The sequence below is a fragment of the Prionailurus viverrinus genome, chromosome E1, assembly GCF_022837055.1.
Source record: "Prionailurus viverrinus isolate Anna chromosome E1, UM_Priviv_1.0, whole genome shotgun sequence".
Taxonomy (NCBI): Eukaryota; Metazoa; Chordata; class Mammalia; order Carnivora; family Felidae; genus Prionailurus; species Prionailurus viverrinus.
The window spans coordinates 41,615,119-41,641,503 of NC_062574.1; the positions used below are offsets into that span (position 1 = coordinate 41,615,119).

The following is a 26,385-nucleotide window of genomic DNA, read 5'->3' on the forward strand; positions in this document are numbered from 1 at the left end:
CCTGTCAGAATGGCTAAAATCGAAAACACAAGAAACAACAAGTGTTGGCGAGGATGCAGAGAAAGAGGAACGCTCATGCGCTGTTGGTGGGAATGCCAACTGGCGCAGCCACTCTGGAAAAGAGTATGGAAGTAAAATACAAAAATACTACGTCAAAGGGATACATGCACCCCCGGGTTTATAGCAGCATTACGTGCGATAGCCAAATTATAGGAGCAACCCAAGTGTCCATCCATGGATGAATGGATAAAAGGATATACGTATAATGGAACATTATTCAGCCATAAAAAAAGAATGAAATCTTGCCATTTTTAACTACACGGATGGATCTAGAAAGTATAATGCTTAGCAAAGTAAGTCAGAGGAAGACAAACACCATATGATTTCACTCCTATGTGGAATTTAAGAAGCAGAAAAAATGAGCAAAGGAAACAAAAAGAGAGAGACAAACCAAGAAACAGACTCTTAGCTATAGAGAATAAACTGGTGGTTATCAGAGGGGAGGCGTGTGGAGAGATGGACGAAACAAGTGATGGGGATGAAGGAGGGCACTTGTGACAAGCACGGGGCCACGTACGTGACTGTTGAATCACTATATTGTACACCCGGAACTAATACAACACTGTGTGTTAACAACGCTGGAATTTAACATTAAGTTAAATTAAATTAAGAAAAGAAATCCTGAGGGGGAAAAAAAAAAGAGAGGACCTGTGCCCCAAAGAAGAGGAATTATATGTTCTGCATATCACACAGTTCAGAAATATATGAAGGGGGCGCCCGGGTGGCTCAGTCGGTTAAGCGTCCGACCTCGGCTCAGGTCGTGATCTCACAGTTCGTACGTTCAAGCTCCACATTGGGCTTGTTGCTATCGGTGCAGAACCCACTTCGGATCCTCCTCCCCTCTCTCTGTCCCTTCCCCACTTGCATACAGTCTCTCTCTCTAAAAAAAAAACAAAAACAAAAACAAAAACAAAACAGAGACAGAAACATTTAAAGAAAATTGAGCCCGGGGCGCCTGGGTGGCGCAGTCGGTTAAGCGTCCGACTTCGGCCAGGTCACGATCTCGCGGTCCGGGAGTTCGAGCCCCGCGTCGGGCTCTGGGCTGATGGCTCAGAGCCTGGAGCCTGTTTCTGATTCTGTGTCTCCCTCTCTCTCTGCCCCTCCCCCGTTCATGCTCTGTCTCTCTCTGTCCCAAAAATAAATAAACGTTGAAAAAAAAATTTTAAAGAAAATTGAGCCCTCCAGATATTTGTGAATAGTGCTGTAATAAAGCCCATGCAATGGCTTCGGTAACCATGGCAACATGGGAAGGGATCTGGAAGTGGTCCAGGTGGCCCTTCCAAGAGATGTCAGGCAACGGGGGCAAAAGAGAACCCAGTCAAAACCATGGGAAAGAGATCTAGACCCAAAGGAAACTCGGCAATACCAATAATGGCGAGAGACTGAAAAACGACCTAAATGTTCCCGGATACAAACACCGCTTGTCTCGAAACAATGTGATTCAGGTCACTGTTGTTTTTTCTTTTTTAAAAAAATATTTTTTAAAGTTTATTTATTCATTTCAAGAGAGAAAGAGTGAGAGGAAGAAGGGGCAGAGAGAGAGAGAGAGAGAGAGAGAGAGACAGAGAGAGAGAGAATCCCAAGCAGGCTCCGCACTGTCAGCACAGAGCCCGCCGCAGGGCCCGAACTTGCCAACTGTGAGATCTTGACCCGAGCAGAGTTCAAGAGTCTGAGGCTCAACTGACTGAGCCACCCAGCCCCTCCAAGCACACATTACTTTTAAAATCAAAGGAAAGTGAAAGCTACTTAAGGTGGGGGAAGCTTCTTAGAGGAGCAACCTTAGGGTGGATGCTTACAAATTACATGACAGGTTTCCACTCAGCACAAATGGTCTGATCTGCAAACCAGTGAGTGTGCACTGTGGCCAACATTGATTGCTTCCCCATCGGCCGTCTTCTTACCTTCCATTTCTGACGGTAGAACTTGCGTCCTAGTAAACACCCGATACTTCCTTACCAGCTTCCCTTGTGGTTATGACATGGGTAAGCCACACCATCCTGGCCAAAGAGAATTGCTGAAAAATATGCTAAGTGGCTCCCAGGAGAGGTTGTGTGTGTGTGTGTGTGTGTGTGTGTGTGTACATGTTTGCATGCATTCGTCGCATGAGGAGAAACGTCAGCCTTCCAGGGTTTGACGTGGTCATGTGTGGATGTGGTGTTTGGTGCAGTGGCAACCATTTTATCACCATGAGGAGCGAACCCCAAGGTTGCCATCCAACACTCTGTGATGGTAGACCAGGAGGACAGAAAGGGAGGGGTCCTTGATTCACTGAACTCTAACCATCCCTTCTCTGCATCTTTAGACTTCTGGAGAACCATGTACCTACTAAGGATTCATTTCTAGTTCAGTATCGCGGCTCCTAACGGTTTCATCCTCTCTAAAATATTCCCACAGAGGCCTGTTGGTGGCATTCCTCAAATTATCTAAATGTTAAGTCAGGCCTGAGAACGTCTCTGCGTTCCTGAGTCGCTGGGCTCTAAGTGTCTCAATGCAAAGCCTTGCAGCAAGGGGCCAGATCGCTGTTTTAAAATTTTTATTATTTCGTGTCATTAGATTTTGTTGCTTTAACTATTGGGGGGAATAAAGGCATTTTAATGTGACTCGCTGCCTTCTCTTTCGCGGGGTTGTTGTCATCCTTTCTGGCGCCCGGCTCCGTGGAGGACAGGGATAGAGCGTGGCGATTCCCATCCGCGGGGCGTGGAATGCCCATTCTCTGCACGTGCGGATTCGTGGGCAGGTCTTGGGGATACGACAGTGTTCGCATCTCCTAGGCGGCAGAGAATAAAGGTAATGAAATAGAGTGTGGGGGTGGGGAGCGCTGGCTCCAGTGCACGGGTTCGTATCCCGGCTCTGCCCTGACCGCTGACAGTCTTGGGCAGGTTGCTTACCACATCTCATCTTTTCTTGCTTCATGGGTATCGTGAGGGTGATGTTCACATGGTAGAGGTCATGAAGGTTAAGGATTGGAGGTAAGGTCTTTAGTGATGAGGGAGCATGAGGGTCAAATACAGGCTGCCCCCCACACGCCCCCGTAAGTGGAATATGTGCGATATTCCTTGGACACACTCTCAGCTACCCAAGAACAAAGGAAAGGCATTTAAGTGCTTGCCATGGTGATGTGGGAAACTAAGGCAAGAAAAACTTAAATTCCCTTACTCCCTGCAGCCCGCTGACAAGTCCTTGAAACCAGCAAAGTGACCTCCCTCTAGGAGCTCAGCTGCCTGGATAATGGCACTTCGCTGGGGGCAAAAGAGAACCTTAGCTTAACGTTAGCCCAACCTTGAGGACCCTGTAAGTCTATTTCCTTTATCTCAACTGCCCCCAGGTACATGCTGGCAACCAGACTCCAGGCTTATGGCCCCCTGATCTACATCTGAAGGGTCTCATGTCTGAGGTTGTATTAAACGGTGGCGTTTCCCTAGCAACAGCTAGCCCCTCCAGGTCCTGGAAAGGTTTCTTCCAAAATCCCTTAGGGACTTCCTCTATCCGTGACCCCCTGCCAACCTGAGGGTATATAATGAGTTACCCGTCGGGACCCCAGGGCAGCTCTTCCTATGCCCGTGTTTTAATAAAATCACCTTTTTGCACCAAAGATGTCTTCAAGACTTCTTTCTTGGCCATTGGCTCCAGACCCCATGAACCCCCCCATCACCCAAAACGCCATTGTTTAGCACCGCGCCTGGTGTGCGATGTGGGCTCAACACATTGGTGCTGCGGTTCCCAATTCACGCCAGCGAGCTTCTGGTTTAATGGGTTTGGGGCAAAAACCTGGGCATTAGCACAGTAATCACCCAGGTGATTCTGAAGCTCAGAAAAGGTTGAGAGCTACTGGGGAGAAGAAAGGTCCAGAGCTGGGGTGTAAGGCACACTCCTGAGCTGTGCTGGGCTACAGGTGGCCTTGCCATACTGGCTCCGTCCAGACACAGGGCTGACGTGAACAAGGTTGGGAAGGAGTGCCCCAGAAAGGTGGTGAACAGAGAATTTGTTAAGGAAGGAAATGCCAAGGCCCCACCCAAACCCTCTGAATGGAAATCTCCGTAAGCCTGGAAGTCTCCATTTTTTTATTAAAAATTTTCTTTAATGTTTACTTATTTTTGAGAGACAGAGAGAGACACAGCATGAGCGGGGAAGGGGCACAGAGAGAGGGAGGCGCAGAATCCGAAGCACGCTGCAGGCTCTGAGCCAACGGTACAGAGCCTGACGCGGGGCTTGAACCTGCGAACTGTGAGGTCATGACCTGAGCCGAAGTCGGACGCTTAACCGACTGAGCCACGGGTGCCCCTGGAAGTCTGCATTTTAATCAGGCTTCCCACGTGATTCATATGCACACTCAAATTTTAGGATCATAAGAAGCTATGTCTAGAAAGTATCACAAAGACAGCACAGTAATGATTTTAAGGAAATGCATTTGGGGATGGTCCCACTCAAATTGACTGGAGTCCGGAGGGTCACAGGCGAGGAAGGGGAACGGGAGCCAGAAACTTCTTCCTTAATCACAGAAACTTCCCTTTCCCAGAGCCCTCTCTCTCCTCTTATTTCAGAACACCACACCTGCAACCACTTGCCTTCGGAACTTCCCCAAACCTCAGGTTACCGACCTTTAGGTAGGCTACAGTTCATCTCTTGCGGTAGATAGGATCACTGTTCTCAGTTCTTTACTCCCTCCTACCCTGCGAACTTGCCACCAACAGAAGAGGAAAGAGCCACTTTCTCTGCAGGCCAGCAGGTAAGAAACATAGACGGTGGCCATGGTAAAAGCTGGCAAATTTTAGAGCAGTTTGTTACGCGGCATTTTTGCGGCCGCCGCTGACTAACGCGTTTCTTTTTTTTTTTTTTTAATTTTTTTTTTCAACGTTTTATTTTTTTATTTTTGGGACAGAGAGAGACAGAGCATGAACGGGGGAGGGGCAGAGAGAGAGGGAGACACAGAATCGGAAACAGGCTCCAGGCTCTGAGCCATCAGCCCAGAGCCCGACGCGGGGCTCGAACTCCCGGACCGCGAGATCGTGACCTGGCCGAAGTCGGACGCTTAACCGACTGCGCCACCCAGGCGCCCCACGCGTTTCTTAAAAAAGACAAAGAATTGGGGGTTGTCGCCGTTCTCCCTAAAAGACTTAAAAAGCAAAAACAAAAAACGAAAAGCTTTTCCAAGGAGAAGGGGGCTCACCGTGGTGGCGAGGGCCTGGAAGGGGCTGAAGATCTTCCCAAGCTGGTAGCGCTTGTGCACGTTGACGTCCCCAAAGCGGCTGCGGCGTTCCTTCCGACCGGCCAGTCTCTTCTCTGCCTTCGTGTCCACAGAGTGCCAGAAGGGGCCCTGCGGGGGCACACAGGCCACCGGCACCTGCAGTGAGGGGCCGAGGTAACATGTGGTTACCAAGCACCCTGGGCTCGCGCCGAGACAAAGAATACTTTTTAAAACAGACAGCTCTTGTCCATGCCTCTCGCTTATCAGTTGGACTTCCATTTACCTTTCTTGATTTTCCGTGGCCTCGGGAGGCAGATAAAAGGGCCCTCCCTTCCCTTTGTTGCTGGGAGTCTGGCACATTCGAGTGAGGTCGGGGCACTGAACTCTCCTTAGGAGCTTGCCACTCACTGCAGGACCTTGACTCCCCACCCACCTGGAAGGCCATGACTTTACAAGGTCCCTTTGCAGCCTCGAAGGGGCCCGGTGGCTATGAAACTGGAGAGTCAAGCTGGCTACGGGTTGAAGGCCATCCTTCCTGGAGGCAACAGGCAGGAGGCAGAGTGTGGTGTGGGCCGGAGGGTCCTGTCTCGTGATTCTAATCTCGCTTCTGTCAGAAACCGAGGTGCAAAGGAGCCCTGTCTGCATTCTGCTGGGAGAGACACCGCCATGGGTGCACGGTGGGTTTCCCAAGCCTGAGTTCCCTTCCGTGCGCCCTCTGCCCGGACCCAGCCCTGTTTGCAGAGGAGGCTCAGCAAAGTTTTAGATGGGGTGGCCAGTGAAGGCCTTGCTGAGGTGAGGCTTGAACAAAGACACCTGAGGTGAGGGAGGAACAGAGCAGTCTAGGCAGCGGGCATAGCAAGTGCAAAGGCCCTGTGGCAGGACTGTGGCTACCATTGTGGGAGGGGCCACCAGGAGGCTCAGGTAGCTGAAGTGGAGTGGCAGGGGTACTCTATCTGCATCGCGATTCCTCTCACACCCCCCAGAGGCAGGGACGTGGTCGGCCGCATGGCCGAGGGTGCCCTCCTTTCTGGCCGACAACACCTGCGAGGGTGGGGGTTGCCGCGGAGTGGGCGGCTGGACAGGCCGCAGGAACCTCATCCCAATTAGGGGCTTCGGCCATTTCCTGCCTCCCACACAGCAGGAAACAAAGATGTGTGTTGTTTTATTTCTTCCAGCCCTGACCGTAAGGAGCCAGAAGAACGCGGCGATAGCAGCTCTGGAGGCGGGCGGAGGAGCTGACAGACAGCAGCGGCCCCTAGGGATTCCGGAAATCAAACGTCCCGCTTCCTGGATGGGCAAACTGAGACCCCCGCCGCGTGAGAGGACTTTCCTGGGGGCCTTCCGTTACCTTCTCGAGCATAAAGTCACTGCGTAGCTTCGGGGGGGTGACTCTGCTCCAAGGGAGTCCACCTTGAAGGACGATGGCTTGTAACCCCTGGAGCTTAGAAGGAGCCGGGCCACCCCGAGTCCTCGGGACTGGGCCAGAACCTCCGGACGGCAGAGTGCATCTCCTCTGCGCGATGCGAGGCCTCCAGCCCGGCCTCTTCGGGCTCTTCTCCTGTCCCTGACTTGTCACGTTGCTTTCCTTTGGGAGAGCCAGCATCACCGGCCTCATCATCACGTCTATAATACAGTGGGCGTGTGCCTCCTTTTCCGCCTGGGTGTCTGTCCCCCACTTCCTGTCCTGCCTTCCCACCCACCCCCACTTACCCCCATCCATCTCTCAGGGCCCCGATTTTGGCTGCCGGCGCAGTGCACCTCCACCAGAGCTAAGTCCCAACCCCTCAGCTGCGGTAAAGGCCTCCTCTGGGTTTTCCATACACGGAGCCCAAGGGTCTGTGTCCCCCACTTGACTTCCTGTGAGTGTCTCTCCCCTCGACCATGTCCCGGCTAGGCACTGAGATCCGTGAGAACAGGGCCTCTGTTTCATCCGTCCGCACGGATGGTCCATCTACATGACCACGTGTCCTGCAGTAAGCGTGCGACAGAAGTTTGTCACGTGAGCAAGCAGTTACCTTTGGGAGAAGGCCATTCCTGGGTTTTGAGACAACAGGGGTAGGTGACCCCCAAACCTCTCAAACACGTCTCACTCACAGAGCAAAACGAACCCGTTAACCACAAGGTAAGGTGTTGAGGACTCACATCTTCCACGGTGGGGGTGTGGTAGAAATTCGGGGCCGGGAGGAGGAACAGAGGTGCCCTGGGGTGGAAAAGACCACTCGGAGCATTGGAAAACTGTCCGATTGGGAGGGTTGCTTGTTTTGTCTCTTTGGGGAACCCTGATGAGGTCATGATACGTTATGACCTGTGTTTCTCTCCCTGCACTGGTCTTGCATGGTGGCAGAGGCGAGGGGGGGTGGGAGGGAGACGGCAGGGCACAGAAACCACTTCCTCCTGTCTTTGTCAGGACCTTGTTGGCTCAACCCACCCCTGCGTGGGGCATTCTCTCACTTCCCAGGGTGCAAAGGGTAAGGAAAAGGGGGGACCCTTGGAAGACTCACATCAGGTATTCGTAAGCTCTTTGCCATCAGAGGAGTCAAGTCCCAGCTTCGCCCCACAGCTTTGGTGGTGCTCAGACTCGAGATTAACGGTGGATAAACGGGTCCCAGCGGGATCGGCAGCTTCCAGTCTGTTCCAAGGAGGAGAGGAGAGAAATGTCGTGCTGTAGGATCCGTGCGCGGTGCTGGCCCCTTCCCCGCCTCCACCAGGGTTAATGTCTCTGTGTTTGACCCCGACCCATAGATTATTAACAAGGGAGGTTCTCGCCGCAGAGAAGGAAGCAGACCCTCAACCCAGGAGCCAAGAATGAAAGTGCTCTTGTTTTGGGAGACTCATCGAACCTATACGATACTCTGATTTGCTTTCTGGAATGTGATCGGCATGGTGGGCAATTCTCTGTGCTTGGTGCATCCCTGGCAAGTTGTTTTGCGGCTGCCACATGAGTCGAGTTAATTACTGCCGTGGGGGTTTAACTGAGTAGAGAAGAGCATCCTGGACTCCCAAGATGGTCATTTAATTAGGTCAAATAAAGACTGAATTATGTGACCCTCTCACTTTTTTGTATTTGTGCAGAATTATTTTTTACGTACTAGTGTAGAAGTCGGCAAACTTTCTCTGGAAGGGCCAGAGAGTAATTATGTTAGGCTTTGAGGTCCATGTGATCTCTGTTGAAACGACACAACATGGCTGTTGCTGCACAAAAGTAGCCAGGGGCGCCTGGGTGGCTCAGTCAGTTGAGCCTCTGACTCTTGGTTTCGGCTCAGGTCATGATCTCACAGTTCGTGAGTTTGAGTCCCGCACGGGGTTCTGCACTGACAGTGTGAAACTTGCTTGGGATTCTCTCTCTCTCTCTCTCTCTCTCTGCCGCTCAAAATAAAGAAGTAAACTTAAAAACAAAAAGTAGCCATAGGTAACAAGTTAACAAGTAGGTGTGGCTATAGCTCAATAAAACTTTATTGATGGGCAGCAAACTTACCTTTCAGATCATTTTCATGTATCACAAAATATTATGCCTCTGATTTCTTCTTTGCAACCATTTCAAAATGGCAAAACCATCGTTAGTTTGCGAGTCACACGAGACAGATGGCAGGACAAATTTGGCCTAATGGGCTGTCGTTTGCCAACCCCTCCATTAGTGGATGCTTCAATACACCCCCTCTTGCAAGGAGACAATTTCCTAAGGCAAGCACTGATTTCCAAAATAGAAATGAGTGTTCTGGAGTTTTCTCAGCGATTTCAAAATCCCGATGCAAGACAGACATCTGGCCCGTGACCAAGCCTTCAGCAAACCGCGCCTGGGCTGGCTGGCCTAACTCAGTGACAAAATCTAGGGTTCCCAGGGTCTTCGACGTCATCCAGTTCATACTCTAGCCCTTATGTGTGGGCTCCCCAGTGCTAGAGGAAGCGATCTCATCATCCTGACCCTTAATCACTAATTTTCGCACTGGCAGCTTTGAGGCACCGGGAAGGCAATTCGGCCTCCACCTAACCTCACTTCCTGATGTTGGACGGAGAGGTTTATTCCCCCCCACGCATGCGCCAGAGGCATAAATAATGGCCGGACTCCATCTCTAGGTCGCCGAGCCAGCCATGGTCTTGGGGTCATTTCCCTTTCTCTAGATTTTAGGAGCTGAGGTTGTGGACAGCCAGGGTGGGAGGCTTGGGTCTGGCTGGTATCTTCTCGTGTGGTTCCTGAAAGCTTTTAGCAGCAGCCCAGGATGCTCTCACTCTTCCAACAGAATTTAAAAATAGAGAAGGAAGCAAGCTTGACATAGCCATTTCCCCAGGATGCCAGAGTAGGTATAAAGAAATAACTCCGAATGATTCTTTCTGGGGTCCGCCATGATACTTAATCCTTAAGACCACAGCAAGGTTGTGATATTTGATATTTGAACACCTTTCATGGTGGAAGGAGGCTGGGGGGGGGGGGCGGTTAGCCCAGCCCAGCCCAGGGTCTTGCCCATAGTAAGCTTTCAATGAGTGTTTATAAGGGGGAAGGGGTTTTGAAGGCCATGGATGCCAGCTGACCTCCCTCTCAGGTCTCTGTAGGAGCATATGTTATTCTGGTTGGGGGGGGGGGGGGCAGGGAACGTTCCCCTCTAGACCCAGGCAAACCACAGCCAGTCCCGATTTTCCAACCCCAGGCTGCCACGGGCTCAGTGTTATCTCAAACGAGGAATCCAGCTTCCCTGGGCTTTGCCAAAGCCTCCCCAGTCCTCAAGTGCCTGCTTTCTGCCGCATTGGCAATCAGTCCTGCTGGAAGCAGGGATGGCTCAGCAGGTAGAAGGAGCCAGCCCCGACCCGGCTCGGGATGCGTTCCCGTTCCCGGGGTTCTGGAGCACGCCCCTTTGTACGGGAGAGAAACCCTGGAGGGTTAGAAGTGATGGGAAAAGAGGAAGCTGGGGCTTCAGGTCGCTCTTCTTTTCTTATGGAATAATTATGCCATTTTGGCAGTTTTTACGTTCCTCTCCTTGATGATAATTACTTGGGGGTGGGGGTGGGAAAGAATGGCTGCCAGGGGGGTGGAAGGGAAGTCAGAAAGAGGCTGCTCCCTGCAGGGATCAAACCCTGGAGAGAGATACGCATAGTCTTAGAAGACTGAGAAGGCTTTTAAAAAGATTATTTACAACAGAAAATCTGCCTCCAGGCCCTCGATCCAGAAAGCACTCCTCGTCTGGTACAAGAAGGGTGTGTTTGCCTCTTGGCATTAGACTCTGAGCTCCGGAAGGCAGACTTTGGTCTTTGAAGTCCCAGCGCCCCGCCTGAAGCTGGGCATATAGTAGGTGCTCCATATATGCAGGCGACAGAGCCAATAAGCACTGAACGAGCATGAGGAAGACAAGCTGAGCACCTTTCTTGGCTACGTGGGCAACTTATTCTGGGCTCATCGCGACCCCAGGTAGTCCCCACCCAGGGGTGGGCTGTCCGCTAAAAGGAACAGCAGCCGGGACCTGGGAGAGCCCCTTGGAAAGGTGTGAAATGTGTTGAATTTCAATGTTGGCTACAAGTAAATGGGAGAATGCTTTATCGCTGCTCACATGTCTGGTTGTCTTGTCCTCGGCGGTTTCTCTTTAAGGGGAATTTGGCTTTCAGACCCTGGGAAGCTATCAGACTTGGGCTCCCGCCGAAGTTCTCATTCCTGGCGGTGTGTTGGGGTGTCCTGGGGGGGCTTTAAAAAATTCCAAAGCAAGGGTGCACCCCAGGCCAAATGCATCTGCGTTTTGGCAGGTGGGACCCCAGAAAAAGCCATCTAGGGGAGTCAGTCGTGTGCAGTCCAGGCTGAGAACTACGGAAGGACCAAACCAGTGCGGGGGGGGGGGGGGGGTTCTTAAGGGTAGAAATAATAATCCTTATGGATTATGGTATTCTATTGAAGTCAGCACTTTTTATCTTTGACAGTGGCTTCAATAAGTGAGCAAAACCCCTGAGTCTCTGTATCCAAAAGTCATTTAGCTGGATTTGAAAGCTTTTTTGCTGTTTGCCAACTTTTGAACGGGGTTGGGGGGTGAGGGGAATATTAGAGACACGCCATGATTGTTTTTTCTTTTTTTTTTGGACCAAGGTCTACGTTAGTGTTTTCTGAATCCACAGCTCCTAACGTGCGGCCTGCCGTGTAATAGACACTCAGAAATGCTACGTGTAATAGATACTCAGAAATGCTAGAGTAATTATAGCAGCTGCGGCTTATAGGATGCTTCCTGTTACATTCGCCATCTCATTACATCTTCAAAGCAACCATATAAGACAGGTCATATTCGTGTCTTCATTTTATAGGGTGTGGTAGGCAGACTTCTAAGATGGCCCGAGATTCTGCCGCCTAATATGTATGCCCTGTAAAGTCCCCTCCCCTAGAGTGTGCGCAGGACCTGTGAATATGAAGAGATACAGTGCATCGTTACGTCCCATTGTGGCCAAGATGGAGGGATCTTTGCAGATGGAATTAGGTCCCCAATCAGTGGAGTAGATATGAATGAAAAAGGAATTTCTCTTGGGTGGGCCTGGCCTAATCAGGTGAGCCCTTTAACTTTTTTTTTTTCAATGTTTTTTATTTATTTTTGGGACAGAGAGAGACAGAGCATGAACGGGGGAGGGGCAGAGAGAGAGAGGGAGACACAGAATCGGAAACAGGCTCCAGGCTCTGAGCCATCAGCCCAGAGCCTGACGCGGGGCTCGAACCCACGGACTGCGAGATCATGACCTGGCTGAAGTCGGACGCTTAACCGACTGCGCCACCCAGGCGCCCCGGAGTGAGCCCTTTAAAAGAAGTTCAGGGGACTTGAGACTCAAGTCACGCTGACCGTACAGAAGCCAGCCACCCTGATTTCTAAAGCTGCAAGCAAATGGGCTCAGGCGACAGGCCTCCGATAAGACCCCACGCAGAGGACCCAGCTAAGCCGGGCATTGTTTTAAGCTGCTAAATTTGTGATAATTTGTTACACGGCACCAGAAAACTTATACACCAGTGAAGGAATAATAGTGCAGAGAAGTCATAGGACTTGGCCAAGGTCACACGTTAGGAACGGTGGAGCCTCCAGGGGAACCCCACCATTTCTGACCCCTGGCTGTTTACCTGTGACATTGCCATCAGCTTGCGAAATAAGATTCATCTGCAGGAGCTCACTGATTTTCTGTGAACTATGAATGGGACAAAACCTAGGCGGACACCGAGGCCTGCTGCTTTGTGACACAAAGTGCAGTCAGAAGTGACAGGGATTTGCCTATGCCACATAGGGTTTTTGCACATGGTAGGGATCAGGGCCACAGGCACGGAAAGCGTGTCTTTTCAGACTCACACTCCAAGCCATCCCCACAAGTAGACACATTTGTAAGTCATGCGCAGGAGAAGGGATGATGAAAACTCTGTTAATCAGGACCGGGAGCACAAAAGCCAGTTTACCGAACATCCAAGAGACCTCAAGAAAAAAACGAAAGACATAGCCGTGGTCACATGGTGATGCCCATCTGTTTTGCTCCCGTTGAGAGGGTGCTGACCTGCTTTTCTGAGTTTAGACCATCATGATTGTTAGAGTTTCCCTTCTTTAAAGAAAAGCTAGTCTTTACTTCTAGTAGTAATGCACGTTTGATTCCAGCTTTTCCAGTGTGTGTGTGTGTGTGTGTGTGTGTGTGTGTGTGTGTAAAAGTCTGTTGGTGGAGAAGGGGTGTCTTGGAAAGTTACTGTGTTGGTCCAGTCAGCCAGAATGTATCTTTCTCTCTTCTCTTCACTAACATGTCCTCTTTCCGCCTGGCTTGTGAATGTGATGCACAGAGGCGAGCAGCCATGTTGTGAACATGAGGATAAGGAGACGTAGATTATAAAAGGCTTGGGTCTCTGATGTCATCATGGAGTTCCCTACGGTCCCGCACTGCCTTCCTCTGGACATCTTGTCATATGGGGGAAACCCACTCCTCTCTCTGTTGGTGGAATTTTTTCTTTTTACCCCTTCAGGGCAAGTGCAATTCTGTTTGACATAAAAATCTAAAAAATAAAGCAAACTCCCCAAGCATTTGAAAAACACTTGGCCAGCTGTCCAGTGTCAACACATGCAAGGAATAATTCGACATTTTTATTATAATTTAAGAATCCTTTTCTGGAGTTGTAATCGGTGAGGGAGGGGGGACTCCGGGATGCCTCCTTCCTTCATTACTGAGTCATGGGAAGAATGCACAATGGATAATGGTGTGGGATGGGGAATAGGGTGGTTGAAATAGAATTCAACCACAATAACGAATCACTCATGGGACCTGATGTGTTTAATTTGGTCCAAGGCACAGAGGACCCAAGAAGAAGTTGCTCTTTGTCTTTGAGTAACCCTTCACGGAGCATCTGTTTGGGGTCTAAAAAGTACGTTCAGGGACAGGGTCTAGAACAGGAAGGGGACAGACCCACTTTTCCCCTCCTGGTCCGATCACAGCCACGTCACTGAATTTGGCTCAGGAGCACCCAGACTGCAGCTCATTCACAGAATGATGATGACGATGGTGCAAGAATTAAAACCCTAAAACTCTGTCGTTTGGGGCGTGGCCGAAGGAGGTGGGAGTGCTTTGACTGAAGAACCCAATGGCAGGGGCGCCTGGGTGGCTCAGTCGGTTAAGCGTCCGACTTCAGCTCAGGTCATGATCTCACGGTCCGTGTGTTCGAGCCCCGCGTCGGGCTCTGGGCTGATGACTCAGAGCCTGGAGCCTGCTTCCGATTCTGTGTCTCCCTCTCTCTCTGCCTCTCCCCCGTTCATGCTCTGTTTCTCTCTGTCTCAAAAATAAATAAACGTTAAAAAAAAATTAAAAAAAAAAAAAGAACCCAATGGCAGAACACGGCAGTAATCTTCACCTCTCTAAAAGACTGCCCGGCCGAAGAGTGATCAAACCCATCTCCCCTCCACCCCATCCCGGCTCCAACGGCTGGACTTGGGATGAGCAATGGAAGCTTCCAGAAGGCAGTTCTGGATTTGGATTTGCTTACAACGCTGACAGTCACAGCTGCCAACGACGGTCACGTCGCTGCTGGCATTTCAGAGCGAACTGTTCCTTGCGGGGCTGCTGGGCCGGGGTCCCCGCATTCACGCGTTGGCTCCTCTGCTCAGTGATGTCACTGACGAATTAAGAAGGAGTTCCTTAGTGTTTATTATGTGTCAGGCTCTTAGCAGTCAGACTACAACCTGGAAGGCCTCTCCACCTTGGTGCTTCTTGGGTGCTGTGAGCACCAAATCTCCCCAGATCTGCCCCACCTCCCCTGAGCGGAGGCGGGTCGTGGGCTAGGGCTGTGGTTCGGATTGCATACAACACATGGCATTCCGACTGGGGAGTGGCTGCAGATTCTTGGGATTCAGTCACCCCAGCTACTCTCTGCCCTGAGATTCCAAAAATTGCTGTGCAAACCACACATTTCCAAGGGAGCCCATTTCGCCCGTTTCTTAAACATTTATGAATCTCCCTCCCTCCCTCTCTCCCTTTGTCCCTCCCCCTCTGCCTCGCCCATGCGTGCACACACACACACACACACACTCCACTGTTGATCTTTATAGCCCACACCTATGGGTGTTTCCTGCCAGGATCCCTCGCCTGGCAGGCCTCCTGTGGCTTTAGGACTACAGCCTGAAGCAGCGGAAGGTGGCCTCTCAGTCCCAGCTGGGCACTCCTCCCTCAAGCAAGCGGGACCATTCGGTTCAGGCCCTTTTACTTCTTAAGGCGTCAGGCTTGCGCGATGTAGTGAGAGCAAATTGGCGGCTGTGCAGGACTGTCTGACGCTGGTGAAAGCATCTGTTGGAAAACTTGCTTTGTAATTTCCTGAGCCTTTTGGGGTCAGAAGTGGGTACAAACCCCCAGCCCGATTACTTTCAAGTGGGAAGAAAATCAGAAACAGAAGGGCTCACGTGGGTGCAGCCTGTGGATTCCGAACCTCAGGCTCCCAGGATAAATGTTTCCGAAGCTTCCAGAAGCACTCCTTTCTTAGGGAGCCAAAAAGCCCTGGCATTCTCCCGAGGGAACCGATTTGGCCCAGACTGGACCGTAAGTGGGTGGGAGCGCGGCTCGATTCACCCTCTGCCAACGCTGCTCTGTGAGGCTTGGAGACGAGCTGGAGCGCAGAACGAGGCCCCTTAATGCACTCGCTGCATTAGTGTCTTTGATTATCTCTATCGGTTTTATTCACCGCGGTATTTTCAGCACTGGAACAGAGCCCGCCTCAGAGCGGGAGCTCAGCAAAGATTCAGGGAGCGAAAGAACGAATCCATTTTTGTCTCCCGTACACTCCCTGAAGTTCTTGTCACTTAGCTGACTTGGGATAAATGGCTGCTGTGTGAGACACTAAAGTCCAAAAGCAAAGGGGGCTCTGAGCCCTCAACAGACCCGGAAAGGAACAGAAATTGGGAAGGTGGGGAGTGTTCGGGAATGTGGAGGTGTCTGGAGAAGCCCTGGGCTTCTGTGCATGCCCTCAGCAAGCATCTGAGCTCAGAGATGGGAGGAGGCCAGGGGCTTCTCCCACACGCCTTTGAACTTGGCAATTTATTCTCAGCTGGGCCTGCAATGAAGATTTTCAATTTGTTTGGCTTCCAGGCTGAGGCCTTTATCCCAAAATAAAGGGTCTCCTCTCTCTCTCTCCTACTTTTGCTATATCTCTTCTCTTTCCTTACCCTACAATTCTCCTTAATTGCTAGTTTCAGTCCTGGGGAGTAAGACCAACCTTTGCAAAAAAAAAAAAAAAAAAAAAGAAAAAAAAAAGAAAAAAAAAGAAAAAAAGAAAGAAAGAAAGAAAAAGTAAAAATTTCCTTTCCAAGTTCTCTCTTATCTGGCTCAGCTGTCACAGCTTTTCATTGGCCCCGAATGGGACTAAAACCAAGAAGACTTTTAGGGAAGCGAAACTATGATTTAAAAAAAAAAAAAAAAGCCATGTCTGCATAACTAGAACCTTTTCTGATTCCGCGTGGATAGGTCTCTGGAGGTAATTAGGAGAATTTATGTATCCCCTTCTGGCAACTGTAATTTGTCACTCTGTTGAGCTCGTGGAGTGAGTGATAGCTCCGTGTTAATGATCAGAAAAGGTCGCATCTTCCACTTAGGTGATGATGAGGCTTAAAGGTAACTTTTCACCTTAAAAACACCCCCTTGCTTTTCCGTCCCCTGTCAGTGAGGCACGCTTAGCAGAAATGCCACGTAGATGCATTTGCAAGAGGTTTGACTTCTTTAGCTCAAGAGAGAGTCGTGGAAGGAAAGATGACCCACCCCTGTGCCTTCCCCAGCTCCCTGGGTGCAGACAGTGCGGGCTGCTCTATTTGACTCAAAGTTGGTAAATTAGAGCTGGAGAGCCACAGGCAAGGACAAATCACTCCTTGGGTAATAGGTAGGTGAGGCAGGGGAGAAGGGACAGAGAGAGGGGGAAGACAGAGAATTTGCCAAAGGAGAAAACAAAGGAGGCATGCTTCCTACTGGCGTAGCTGCTGTTCCGTGCGTGGATCAGCACCGTGGCCACTGCCTCCTGCTCTGAAGACGCCTACCACTGACACTAGGGTGATTCGTTCCTCATACGACCGCAGTGGCCAGCGTCCGGGGCTCAGGACTGCGCTTTGCTGGGCTTAGAAGCAGCCCAACTCGGCAGAAGTAAAGGCGATGGTCGAATGGGAAAAGGGTTGCGGTCCCTTGGCCAGAGAGCAAAGGCCATCCTTGGCCGTCCCCCGGGGACGCTGTGCTCTGTGTTTCCTCCCAAGTAGCATAGCGGATCCTGTCGCAGAGAAGATGAGGTTGACCCTGGGACCCACAACACGGGATGCGGCCACCCAGCTGATAGGCACACACGGCCTTTAATTCCAATCGCTGCAACCCCTTCGGCCCCAGACAACACCTAAGTGTGCCAATTAGAGCCTTCGAGCCAGAAGTTCGGTCCTATTCGTGACAGCAGCTCTGCAGACCCTCTGTTTCCTACCCCAGCAGCCCTACCCTTGCGTGAGAGGCCCCGGCTCCAGGACCCCACCGTATAAACCCAAAGGGTGTCTGCAAAATGCACGGGGACCGGGTCGGTAGCCCTGGGCCGGCCTTACCCTTGGCGTCTTTCCGCGGTTCTGTTTTGCCGAGAGGCGGGCCTTCCCTGGTAGCCTCATCATCGGCTGTGTCCTTAGCGATCTGGACACCTTCCCCCCTCGGCCGCGTCCGCCCATCAGGCAAGGGCTGGTGTGCAGGCAGGTCCTCCTCCTTCCTCTCATGGGGGACTCTAAGCGTAAAAAAAAAGAGAAAAACCCACCATCAGGTGTGAGGTTCTGGGTGACGCGGCCCCCAGATGGGTGGCCGAGTGTGTGGTTGTCAGAGGAAGTGGCTGAACCCGAACTTCCGAAGTGATGAAAACTCATTTAATCCGGGAAGAAAACAAATTGACTCTGTCGGCTTATCGTTGCGTATTTGCTTTAGAGCAGTAATAAGGGTAGGGTGGGAATACCCCCCAAGCAGTGGAACGATCAGAGAACAGGTGTTATGCTTCCAGGGATGCCGATGAAGAATTATACACACACACACACACACACACACACACACACACGTGTATTACAAAGAAAACGGTTCTTACAAGGATGAGACATGGGAGGTTGGGAAACATCCAGAACATCTGGTATTTTTTTAATATCAAGCAATATTCTTTTTTTTTTAATTAAAAAAAAAGCTTATTTATTTTTGAGACAGAGAGACAGAGTGCGAGCAGGGGAAGGGGGAGAGGGAGAGGGAGACGCAGAATCCGAAGCAGGCTCCAGGCTCCCAGCTGTCAGCACAGAGCCCGACGCGGGGCTCGAACTTACGAACCGGGAGATCGTGACCTGAGCCGAAATCAGACACTCAACCGACTGAGCCACCCAGGCGCCCCGATACTCTTTTTTGTGATAATTTTAAAAATTTGAGTATAGCTGACACACAATGTGACCTTGGTTTCAGAAGTACAACGTAGTGATTCGACTTCTCTATACCACAATTGTAGCTACCTTCTGCCACCATAGCAATTTCCTCTTTAGGGGGTACAATGAATATGCTGCACATCAAACTGCGTTTTCTGTTTCTTCCCCCCACCCCCGCTTCCCATGATATTAATTTTTTGTATTTGGGGAAATCGGAAACAGTTGTTGATTTTCAAGCATCCTAGTGCCCCCCACTGGACAAGACCCACAAGGTCCTTCCTGATCTGACCCTGTTCCCTTCTCCATTTTCTGTTTCACCCCCTGCCCACCCCCCTCCACCACCACCACCCCCAACCTCCCACCCAGTGCACTTTCACCAGGTGAGCCATCCCAGTGCCCTGGAGATGCTTCTGGCTCTCAGGCCTCTGCGATGGGCTTGTCTCTCCTCCTCTGTCTGGAATGTAACACTTCCCCTCCTTCCTTTCCTCGTGCTCCCCGCCTCCCAGGGAACGCCTACTCATGACTTCCTCTATGGGGCTGTCCGTGACACCCCCCCAGTTCTCACCCTTAGATGTAGACCTGCCCTCCCTTTGGTCCCTGGCATCTTTGAAGTATCTCCATGTTAATAATGACCAGTTGCGCAATAAATGGTCTGTTTTCATACCTACTTCCGCTGTTCAATTTCATGTTCTATGAGGTCATAGACTCTACCTTGCACACGGACGGCTCCCCAGCACGTAGTGCAGATCTAGCAAGAGGCAGATCCTCAGTGCCTGTTGGATGGGTGCCTGGATGGATGGAGGGTGGGTAGGTGACAAAGCATTGGGTAAAGGTAGAGAAGGACAAAAGACAGTAGACCCAAAATATGAGTCGTGTGGAAGGGAACGTCAGGGCGGGAGGGGCGTGTATAATCAAGCTCAGATCCGCAGTGACGACCAGGGTCAGAGTTAGGAGCAGAAAGTCAAGGGCGGTGCTTCTGTACCCATGAGGGTCCCAGCTGAGCCTCGTCAGGAATGTGCCCCTCCAGGAAGGGCTCGGAAAAGCAGAGCACGATTTTTGCTTTGGCGTGCTGTGGTTAGCGCTACGTGGCAGCATCTCGGGTGGGTTTCATTTTTTTCCCCGAAAGCCAAAATAATTTAATCTGAAAGCCAGCCTGCCGGAGGTGATAATTAGAAGACAAGGGTTACAGAAATAGAAATGACAGCGTCTACACTTGGAGCCTCATGTTAGCGCCTGTCATTGAGCTAGCCTCGCTGATACTGGACAGAAACCTAAACATTTTTCCGTGCCATCCACGTTTTAAAAAGGTGCGTCATTTTTCCTTCGTGAGTTCCTGAGGCTTCCAATCGCTGAGGACGCTTCCCTTGCTGCTCTCCAAAGATCTGAGCTGTTCGTCTGCTGCCTGGTTGCAAATAGCTGGGCAGTTTTGCGGGAAAACCAAATTCTTAAGCTGAAAAGAACATCTGCTCTGTGTCTGATCACTAGAGATACCTCCAGCTTTTCTAGCAAGTTGTAACATGTGTACTGACAACCCTCAGGCATATTTTGGCACATTAAGGAAACCTACACTCAATAAATATGTTATTAGACGTGTCTCCAGTGCCCTATTCAAGGACCCTCACGTGCCTCACTCACTCTGAGATGCTTGTTTATAAAGTTGTAGCTGTGCCCTTACCAGGTAGCTATGCAAACGAGAGCGGGTCCACAGGACGCAATTAAGCCTTGTCTTGTCCTCGGTGACTGCGGGGGGAGCTGGGGATGTCCTCCATAACAGCACTTTCTGGCACTTAAAAAACATGCTCACAAAATGTCGAAGAGAAGAGAATACTTTTTAAAGGGCCCCACGTCAAGGAACCAGTGACCAGATCTCCATCTGTTTCATATCAAATGTGTTTATTATCCTTGCATCTCATTCCACAGCTCTGCATCGTCGGTTAGCAAATATCTTTTGGGATCTTGACTTATGCTTAAGAGCATGTTTTTATAAGTGTAACTGGATGTTTGCTCTCACACAGAGACGGTGGTCTCTCTTTCTTCACTTTGACTCTGTGCTTTATCGAAACTGTGGGAGAGTGCCCGTGGGCTCCATTCATTCAACACTCAGGGTTTTTTTTTGTTGTTGTTTGCTTGTTTTTTGGGTCCCCCACCCCCCCAACGATGTCCCAAACTCTACCTTAGAAGTTGAGCGGAAACAAGATAGTAAGTAAATATATAAGTGAAGTAATTGTGGGTTGTGAAAGGTGCCAGAAGGGAAATAAACAAGGGAGCCAGTAACTGTCAAGGACGACCCTTTGGACTGGGTGGTCCAAAAAAGGCTCTCTGGGCAAAAGAATTAGGAGCTGAGACCTGAAGGGAAGAACAAGCTGTTCAAAGAGAAATTAGGCGATGGGCACCCAGGCAGAGGGAATGGTGACTGTGAAGGCTTTGAAACAGTCCAGGACTTGGCCTATTTGAGGAAGAGAAAGCAAGCCAGCATGGCTGGAGAGGACAAGGGACAGGGAAAGTGGCATGAAATGCAGCTGGAGAGAGGCCAGAGTCGGTCAGGCAAAGCCCCGTGGGAAATGTTCAGGGTTTCAGATTTTATTCCAGAAGCGACCAGAAAGCCAGGAGACAATGCCATGCGTGGATTTGCATTTTGTGAGGATTAGGCTGGCTAATCTGTGCAGAAGAGTGGGGAGAGAGGGGACGGGGAGGGGTGAGGCTGGAAGGGAGATGGCTGCATCAGCTGAGGTGGGAGGTGTGTCGTGGGAGGTGGGGAGAGGAGGGTGGGATGGAGAGGTTTGGGGGGTGGGCTTGACAAGCCCCCCTGGCTGGAGGGAACAAGGGACAGGACGACTCAGAGACCCGCTGGTGATCTGACCCGAGCGACAGGGGGGTGCCAGTGTTACTTACAGGGAAGGGGCGGTCTCAGGGGAGAAACGGCTGCTTTGTGGAAAGGTGGGGACTGGAAATCCATTGTGAATGTACGAACCGGGAGACCTGTCTCTCAGCTCTGGGTAGAAATGAAGAAGCCTCTTGGCAGTAAATCTCTCGAAACGACAAAGTTTGGGGCGCCTGAGCCTGGGCGGCTCAGTTGGTTGAGCATCCGACTCCTGGTTTCAGCTCACGTCATGATCTCATCGTGTGTGGGTTTGAGCCCCGGGTCAGGCTCTGCACTGACAGCATGGAACCTGCTTGGGATTCTCGCTCTCTCCCTCTCTCTGCCCCTCCCCTGCTTGTGCTCTCTCTCTCTCTCTCTCAAAAATAAATAACAACAACAACAACAACAAAAGAAAGGGTAAGGTTTATCATTTATCGTTATAACTTTAGAAGTAATGAGACATTTGGAAGAATGGGCAGTGGAGCTCGAGACAACTCAAGCTGGGGAGATGAGAGATGGCTCCAGAGTTGACAATAAATCCAGCGAGTGGCAGAGTGCATGGAAATACGCAACCAGGAATCTTCTCCCCCGCAACTTCTCGTTGGATCAGACTTCATTTCTGTGCTGGAACAAAACCGCTAGGTGAGGAGTGGGTGAGGGGAGAACAAGAGCTGCTTGTGCTGAGAAGGGTGGTGGAAACATCTGGAAAGGAGGATGAGAATCATGACGTAGACAGAAAGAAGTACTCGGAGCTTGAAAGGCATGCCTACGGGATGATACAATCGACGTATTTTAATAGTGTCCTTTGAGTTTCAGTGAGTGGAACTCCTTTTTTAAAAAGGTTTATTTATTTATTTTGATAGAGAGTGAGTGTGAGCAGGGGGAGGGGCAGAGAGAGAGGGAGAGAGAGAATCCCAAGCAGGCTCTGCACGGTCCTTGCAGAGCCTGATGCGAAGCTTGAACTCACGAACCCCGGGAGATCATGACCTGAGCTGAAATCAAGAGCTGGATGCTTAACCGACTGAGGGGACCCGGAACCCATTTTTTAATACGGCAACCCTACAAATGATTTTCTCTGAAAATCACGGATGAGAAAACATGAACCAAGGCATCTGTTAACATTTCTTCAGCTGCGTCTCTGTGTTCCTATTAATTTTCAGCAGATTCTGTTTGTTTTTCCACCAGCCTGCCTATTTCCGAGTACACGCAGTCCCACTCTTTACTTGGCTTATCTCCTTTTCTGTTTGCTTATCTCCTTCTCTTTTCTGGATGGTGCTTTTAAGAAGCACAATATTTGGATCATGGGGGAGCAGCCTGCAGTGCAAAAATGCATCATCTGGAAGTTCTCACTGGCACCCGACTTGCAAGGATCGATTGTCCCTCTGGGTTTCTGGTTTGCGTATCTACAGTCTCAGAGCTGTGCAAGGGGAAAGTCTTTCACTTCGGATAGAAGAAGCCTAAGTTCTGGACTTTGAGAGGCCTGAGGTGGTCCCTTAGTTCTGTTGCTTTCTATTTTGCGACTTCAGGCTTGTGACCTAATGGGTCCCAACCCAATGTTTTCACCTATAAAATGGGTAGTGATATATGCAAGTTGCAGGGTTGTGGAGTTTAGGCGGCATGACTTAGGTGAGCTGAGGTGAAGTTCTTATCGTGGTAAGTGCTTCATGCTGGTAACCCCAAGCAGCCCATCATATCGTTATTGCTAAGCTTCCAACAAAATGGTCGTCGGTGTGATGGAAAACAGTGTGGGTGGCCTGGAAAAGCTGTTGACAGGCATTACAGTGGGAGTGGAGGGTGCCGGGGTGCTGGGTGGGGTTTCTCTGTCACCGTCCAACAAAGTCTGAAAACTGGAAGCCTTGTAGTGTGTTGAACTCATCCATCGGTGAAACTGGCTAACAAATTTGAACTGAACAATTCAACTTAAAAAAGGGAGACAGGGGCTCTGTCGGGTGAAGCGTCCGACTTCAGCTCAGGTCATGATCTCGTGGTTCGTGAGCCCCCTATCAGGCTCCGTGCTGACAGCTTAGACCCTGGAGCCTGCTTTGATTCTGTCTCTTCCTCTCTCTGCCCCTCTCCCGCTCAAACTCTCTCTCTCTCTCTCTCAAAAATAGATAAACATTAGAAAACAAAAACAAAAATGAGAAATTTTCCCATGCAACGCGGATCACAGGCAGCTCTTGAGACATCAGAGCTGGTGACGTGGGATCCCCACCATTCCAGACGGTGACTGTCAGCTGTGACTTGGAAGCAGCTGATGCTATGATAGGAGGCGCCCTTTTCAGTTCCCAATTGTGCCTTCTCAGCTTTCGGCCCCTCTTAGACAGACTGGTCTTAGATCTTATATGGACTCTTGATTAGCTTGTATAACCTTGGACAAATTCTTTCACTCTTCTAGCCTCAATTTTTCCCACCTGTAAAATGGAGACGGTAATAATGCTTACCCCAGAAGGTCCTTTTTTTTTTTTTTTTTAAGTTTATGTATTTATTGAGAGAGAGAGAGAATCCCAAGCAGGCTCCCCACTGTCAGTGCAGAGCACGATGCAGGGCTCGAGCTCATGAAATGTGAGCTCACGACCTGAGCCGAAATCAAGAGTGGGATGCTCAGCAGACTGAGCCACCCAGGTGCCCACCAGAAGGTTCTTTTGAGTAGTACATCCCATCAGCAAAAAGTCTTTCCACAGTCCTTGGCATACAGAAAGCACTCAGGGCTAGCTATTGTTGTCATCAGAACGCTTTGAGAATTTGTGGGCTTCTAATGGAAACACACTCTTTGACGGACACTGACGGAAGTTAAACCGTGGGTAAGACAGACTTATGTCACAGGGACATAGTATTTTTGAAAAATGCCACGGAGATTTTCTTTTGCATATACTCTCGTACTTTATTTGCTCCCCACTCTCCTTTCAGGGATAAGCTTTGTGGGTAGATATCCTCTGTTATCTCCATCCTCTACTCGTCCCCATCCTGGAGCTGACTGACTGGGTTATATCAATGGACTCTCTTGCCTCTGGGGTCTAGGTAGGTTTGGCCAATGGGATGCTCCAGTTGGGGATCCAAAGAAGGAAGATAAAGATCCTGGTATGTATTCCTCTGGCTGGCTCCTTCCCTAAGGGTTTCGCTTGACCTGCTAGGACCCTACCGGAAAGTCACTGGTTCTCTCTCCACACTTTCTCCTTCAGGATGTCATAGGCCTTCCCTCAGGTCATCAGGCCTTGGGTCTAGGTAATGACTACACTGTTCCCCTATACCTCTCCCATACCTTTGCAACACCACTTTGATTTATTCTATGAGGTAAGTCACTGGTTGACGTAGCTTCTGCTGTCTCGGAGAAAATTAGAATCCTTACAGCAGAAAGCGAAGAAAATGGAGTCATTTCTAGGGTCCTAATTTCAAGATGGCACTTTGCATCCACGGCAATGGAGAAATCAAGCTTTGTGAAGAAAGAAAAGAGTTTTCTGCATTTCTCGGGGTCTCCTTTAACATGGAAAGAGTGAGGCTAGATCAAAAGAAAGCCAAAGTGCGGAATGGCAGAGGAAAAGATTTATGGGCGATTTCCACCAGACAGGAAGAGGAAGTAGAAAATGTTGCTACAAGAGATAGGAGGGCGATTCTGAGACGGTAGAACCTGGGTGTGGTCCACAGCTTGGTCACTGAGAAGCGCCTGCCTCTTCCCCTCAAGCTTCCCCTTTCCCCAACCCACCAGGCGTAAGCAAAATTGGGGTGATGAGGTGTTAGGAACCCTCACAGAAAACCACAGATGGTTTGAGGGGCACTCAGCACATCTCGGCTCACCCCCTGCCCTGTGCTTTCCTGCTGTGCCTACCATGGTCCGCAGGTGGTAATACAGCCAGCGTAGAGGGGTCCCGGAGGCCCAGAGTTTCTGTCTGCCCTGCTGAGAGGACGCCAAGGAGTAAGAGTAGCTGTGTCCTGCCACCAGGCTGTGGTCAGAGCAAGGAAGAGAGAGGCGACAAAGCACCCGGACCCGGGGATCTGAGGGACCCCCAGGGACCCGAGGTGTCAGCAGCAGATGCCAGCTGGACACCCACAAAGGACAGTGAGATCTGCTACACGTACGGGAACACCAGCCCAGGACGTCCAGGGACGAGACCAGCTGGTAGCCGAGAACGCCAAGGACCCGACCGAAAGGGTGTGTCGGCTTCCCTCTGCACCCAGATACCATGTTGGAGGGAGGAGGAGCGGCCAGTGGCCCCTGGAGAGAAGGAAGAATCTGCCTTTGAAGTGGCAGAGTATTTCCCCAAATGAGGCTGAGTTTACCTCAAAGCGAAAGGGTTCAAACAGGATTAGAACAAGTTACTCTCGACTGACAAACTTGTTTTCTCTCCGCCATCGAGGAGGAACGGGAGCTCCAGAGTAAGAGAGTGGGGATGACCCACAAGGAGCTTCATTTTTTCATGCCTCCGAATGTGTCGTGTACATTTTGATGCCCTGTCCTTGACTTCCTCAGAAGACTGACCCTTTACATGGGACCTTGGTGTCAGAGGTGCTGAGTCACGTGAGGGATGGTGAATGCATTTAATCTACTACAATTGACTTTTTCTTATTAAGTCATCTCAATATAATAACATTCAAGGAAAATAATACAGAGAAATATCCATATCCCCTCTACCTGATGGTGAAGACGTTCACTTTTTTTTTTTTTTATGGCTTCTTTATCCATGTTGTTAAAATATCGGCTAACAGATTGACCGAACCCCGCGTATAAGAAAGCCAGTGCTGTTGACAGCCAGAACTTGTCCCCGGTGACGTAAAGGAAGAGAGAGGTGAGCTGGTTACCTGACATTGTCATATGGCGTCAAGCTTTTGCTTACTTGGGAGACCTTCCAACTAGTGAAGTGGGGCATTCTTAGGATGGTGTCCAGATTCAACAGTGTTGATAGAATTTCACACTTGATTTCCCGCTCCTTAGCCTTTGCCCTTGTACAAAATCCCAGGACTCATGGGCATCCCTCTCCATCCTTTCTCTGGCATCCTAGACCCTGATTCTGGGGCTCTGGCCTCCTTTGGAATGTTGACATTATGATGTTCATGTTAGAAGGTTGTGGGTGGAGTCCCCAAGCCTGTTTAAACAGGCTTCCGTCCTACAGAAGGGATTTTAGCTCTGCTTACCTCTGCATGTTTTCTCCCTTTTGTGTTCTAATGCACGTGCCATTTTAAGGAGGCGTTTTACTTGGGTCGGGGAGTGCGTTGTAAAGCAAAATACATCCCCCTGTTCTTATGGGTATCTCCCTGACCTGGAAGCAGGTGCTGTTCTAAATAATTGCCTATTCATGTACCTCCATTGACTTGGAACTCTAAAGAGACACAGATCTGCCCACATCCATGAGCAGGGGAGATGCCTATTTATTTCAGCAAAATGGCAGACCAGGGTTGATGTGGATGTGATATTATGGATTGGG

At 50.3% G+C, this 26,385-nt stretch overlaps 1 protein-coding gene across 1 annotated transcript; it reads right to left on the reverse strand.

The window, feature by feature from the left end:
• Positions 1–2,596: 2,596 nt before the first annotated feature.
• Positions 2,597–25,970, reverse strand: LOC125151216 (uncharacterized). The gene is made up of 5 exons (XM_047831845.1): positions 25,763–25,970; positions 17,272–17,441; positions 7,747–7,874; positions 5,228–5,401; positions 2,597–2,827 (listed from the first exon to the last, which is right to left on the reverse strand). Exons 1-5 carry the CDS (start codon positions 25,828–25,830, stop codon positions 2,597–2,599), a joined length of 771 nt encoding a protein of 256 aa, XP_047687801.1. The 5' UTR covers positions 25,831–25,970.
• Positions 25,971–26,385: the final 415 nt, after the last annotated feature.

Coding starts and splice junctions, on each gene's coding strand:
- LOC125151216 (XM_047831845.1), bottom strand. CDS start 25,830: ATGCCCCACTTCACTAGTTGGAAGGTCTCCCAAGTAAGCAAAAGCTTG. Junction 5,402..7,746: donor AGAGCTTACGAATACCTGAT/GTGAGTCTTCCA, acceptor CCCTCACTGCAG/GTGCCGGTGGCCTGTGTGCC. Junction 2,828..5,227: donor TCCAGGCCCTCGCCACCACG/GTGAGCCCCCTT, acceptor TCTGCCGCCTAG/GAGATGCGAACACTGTCGTA.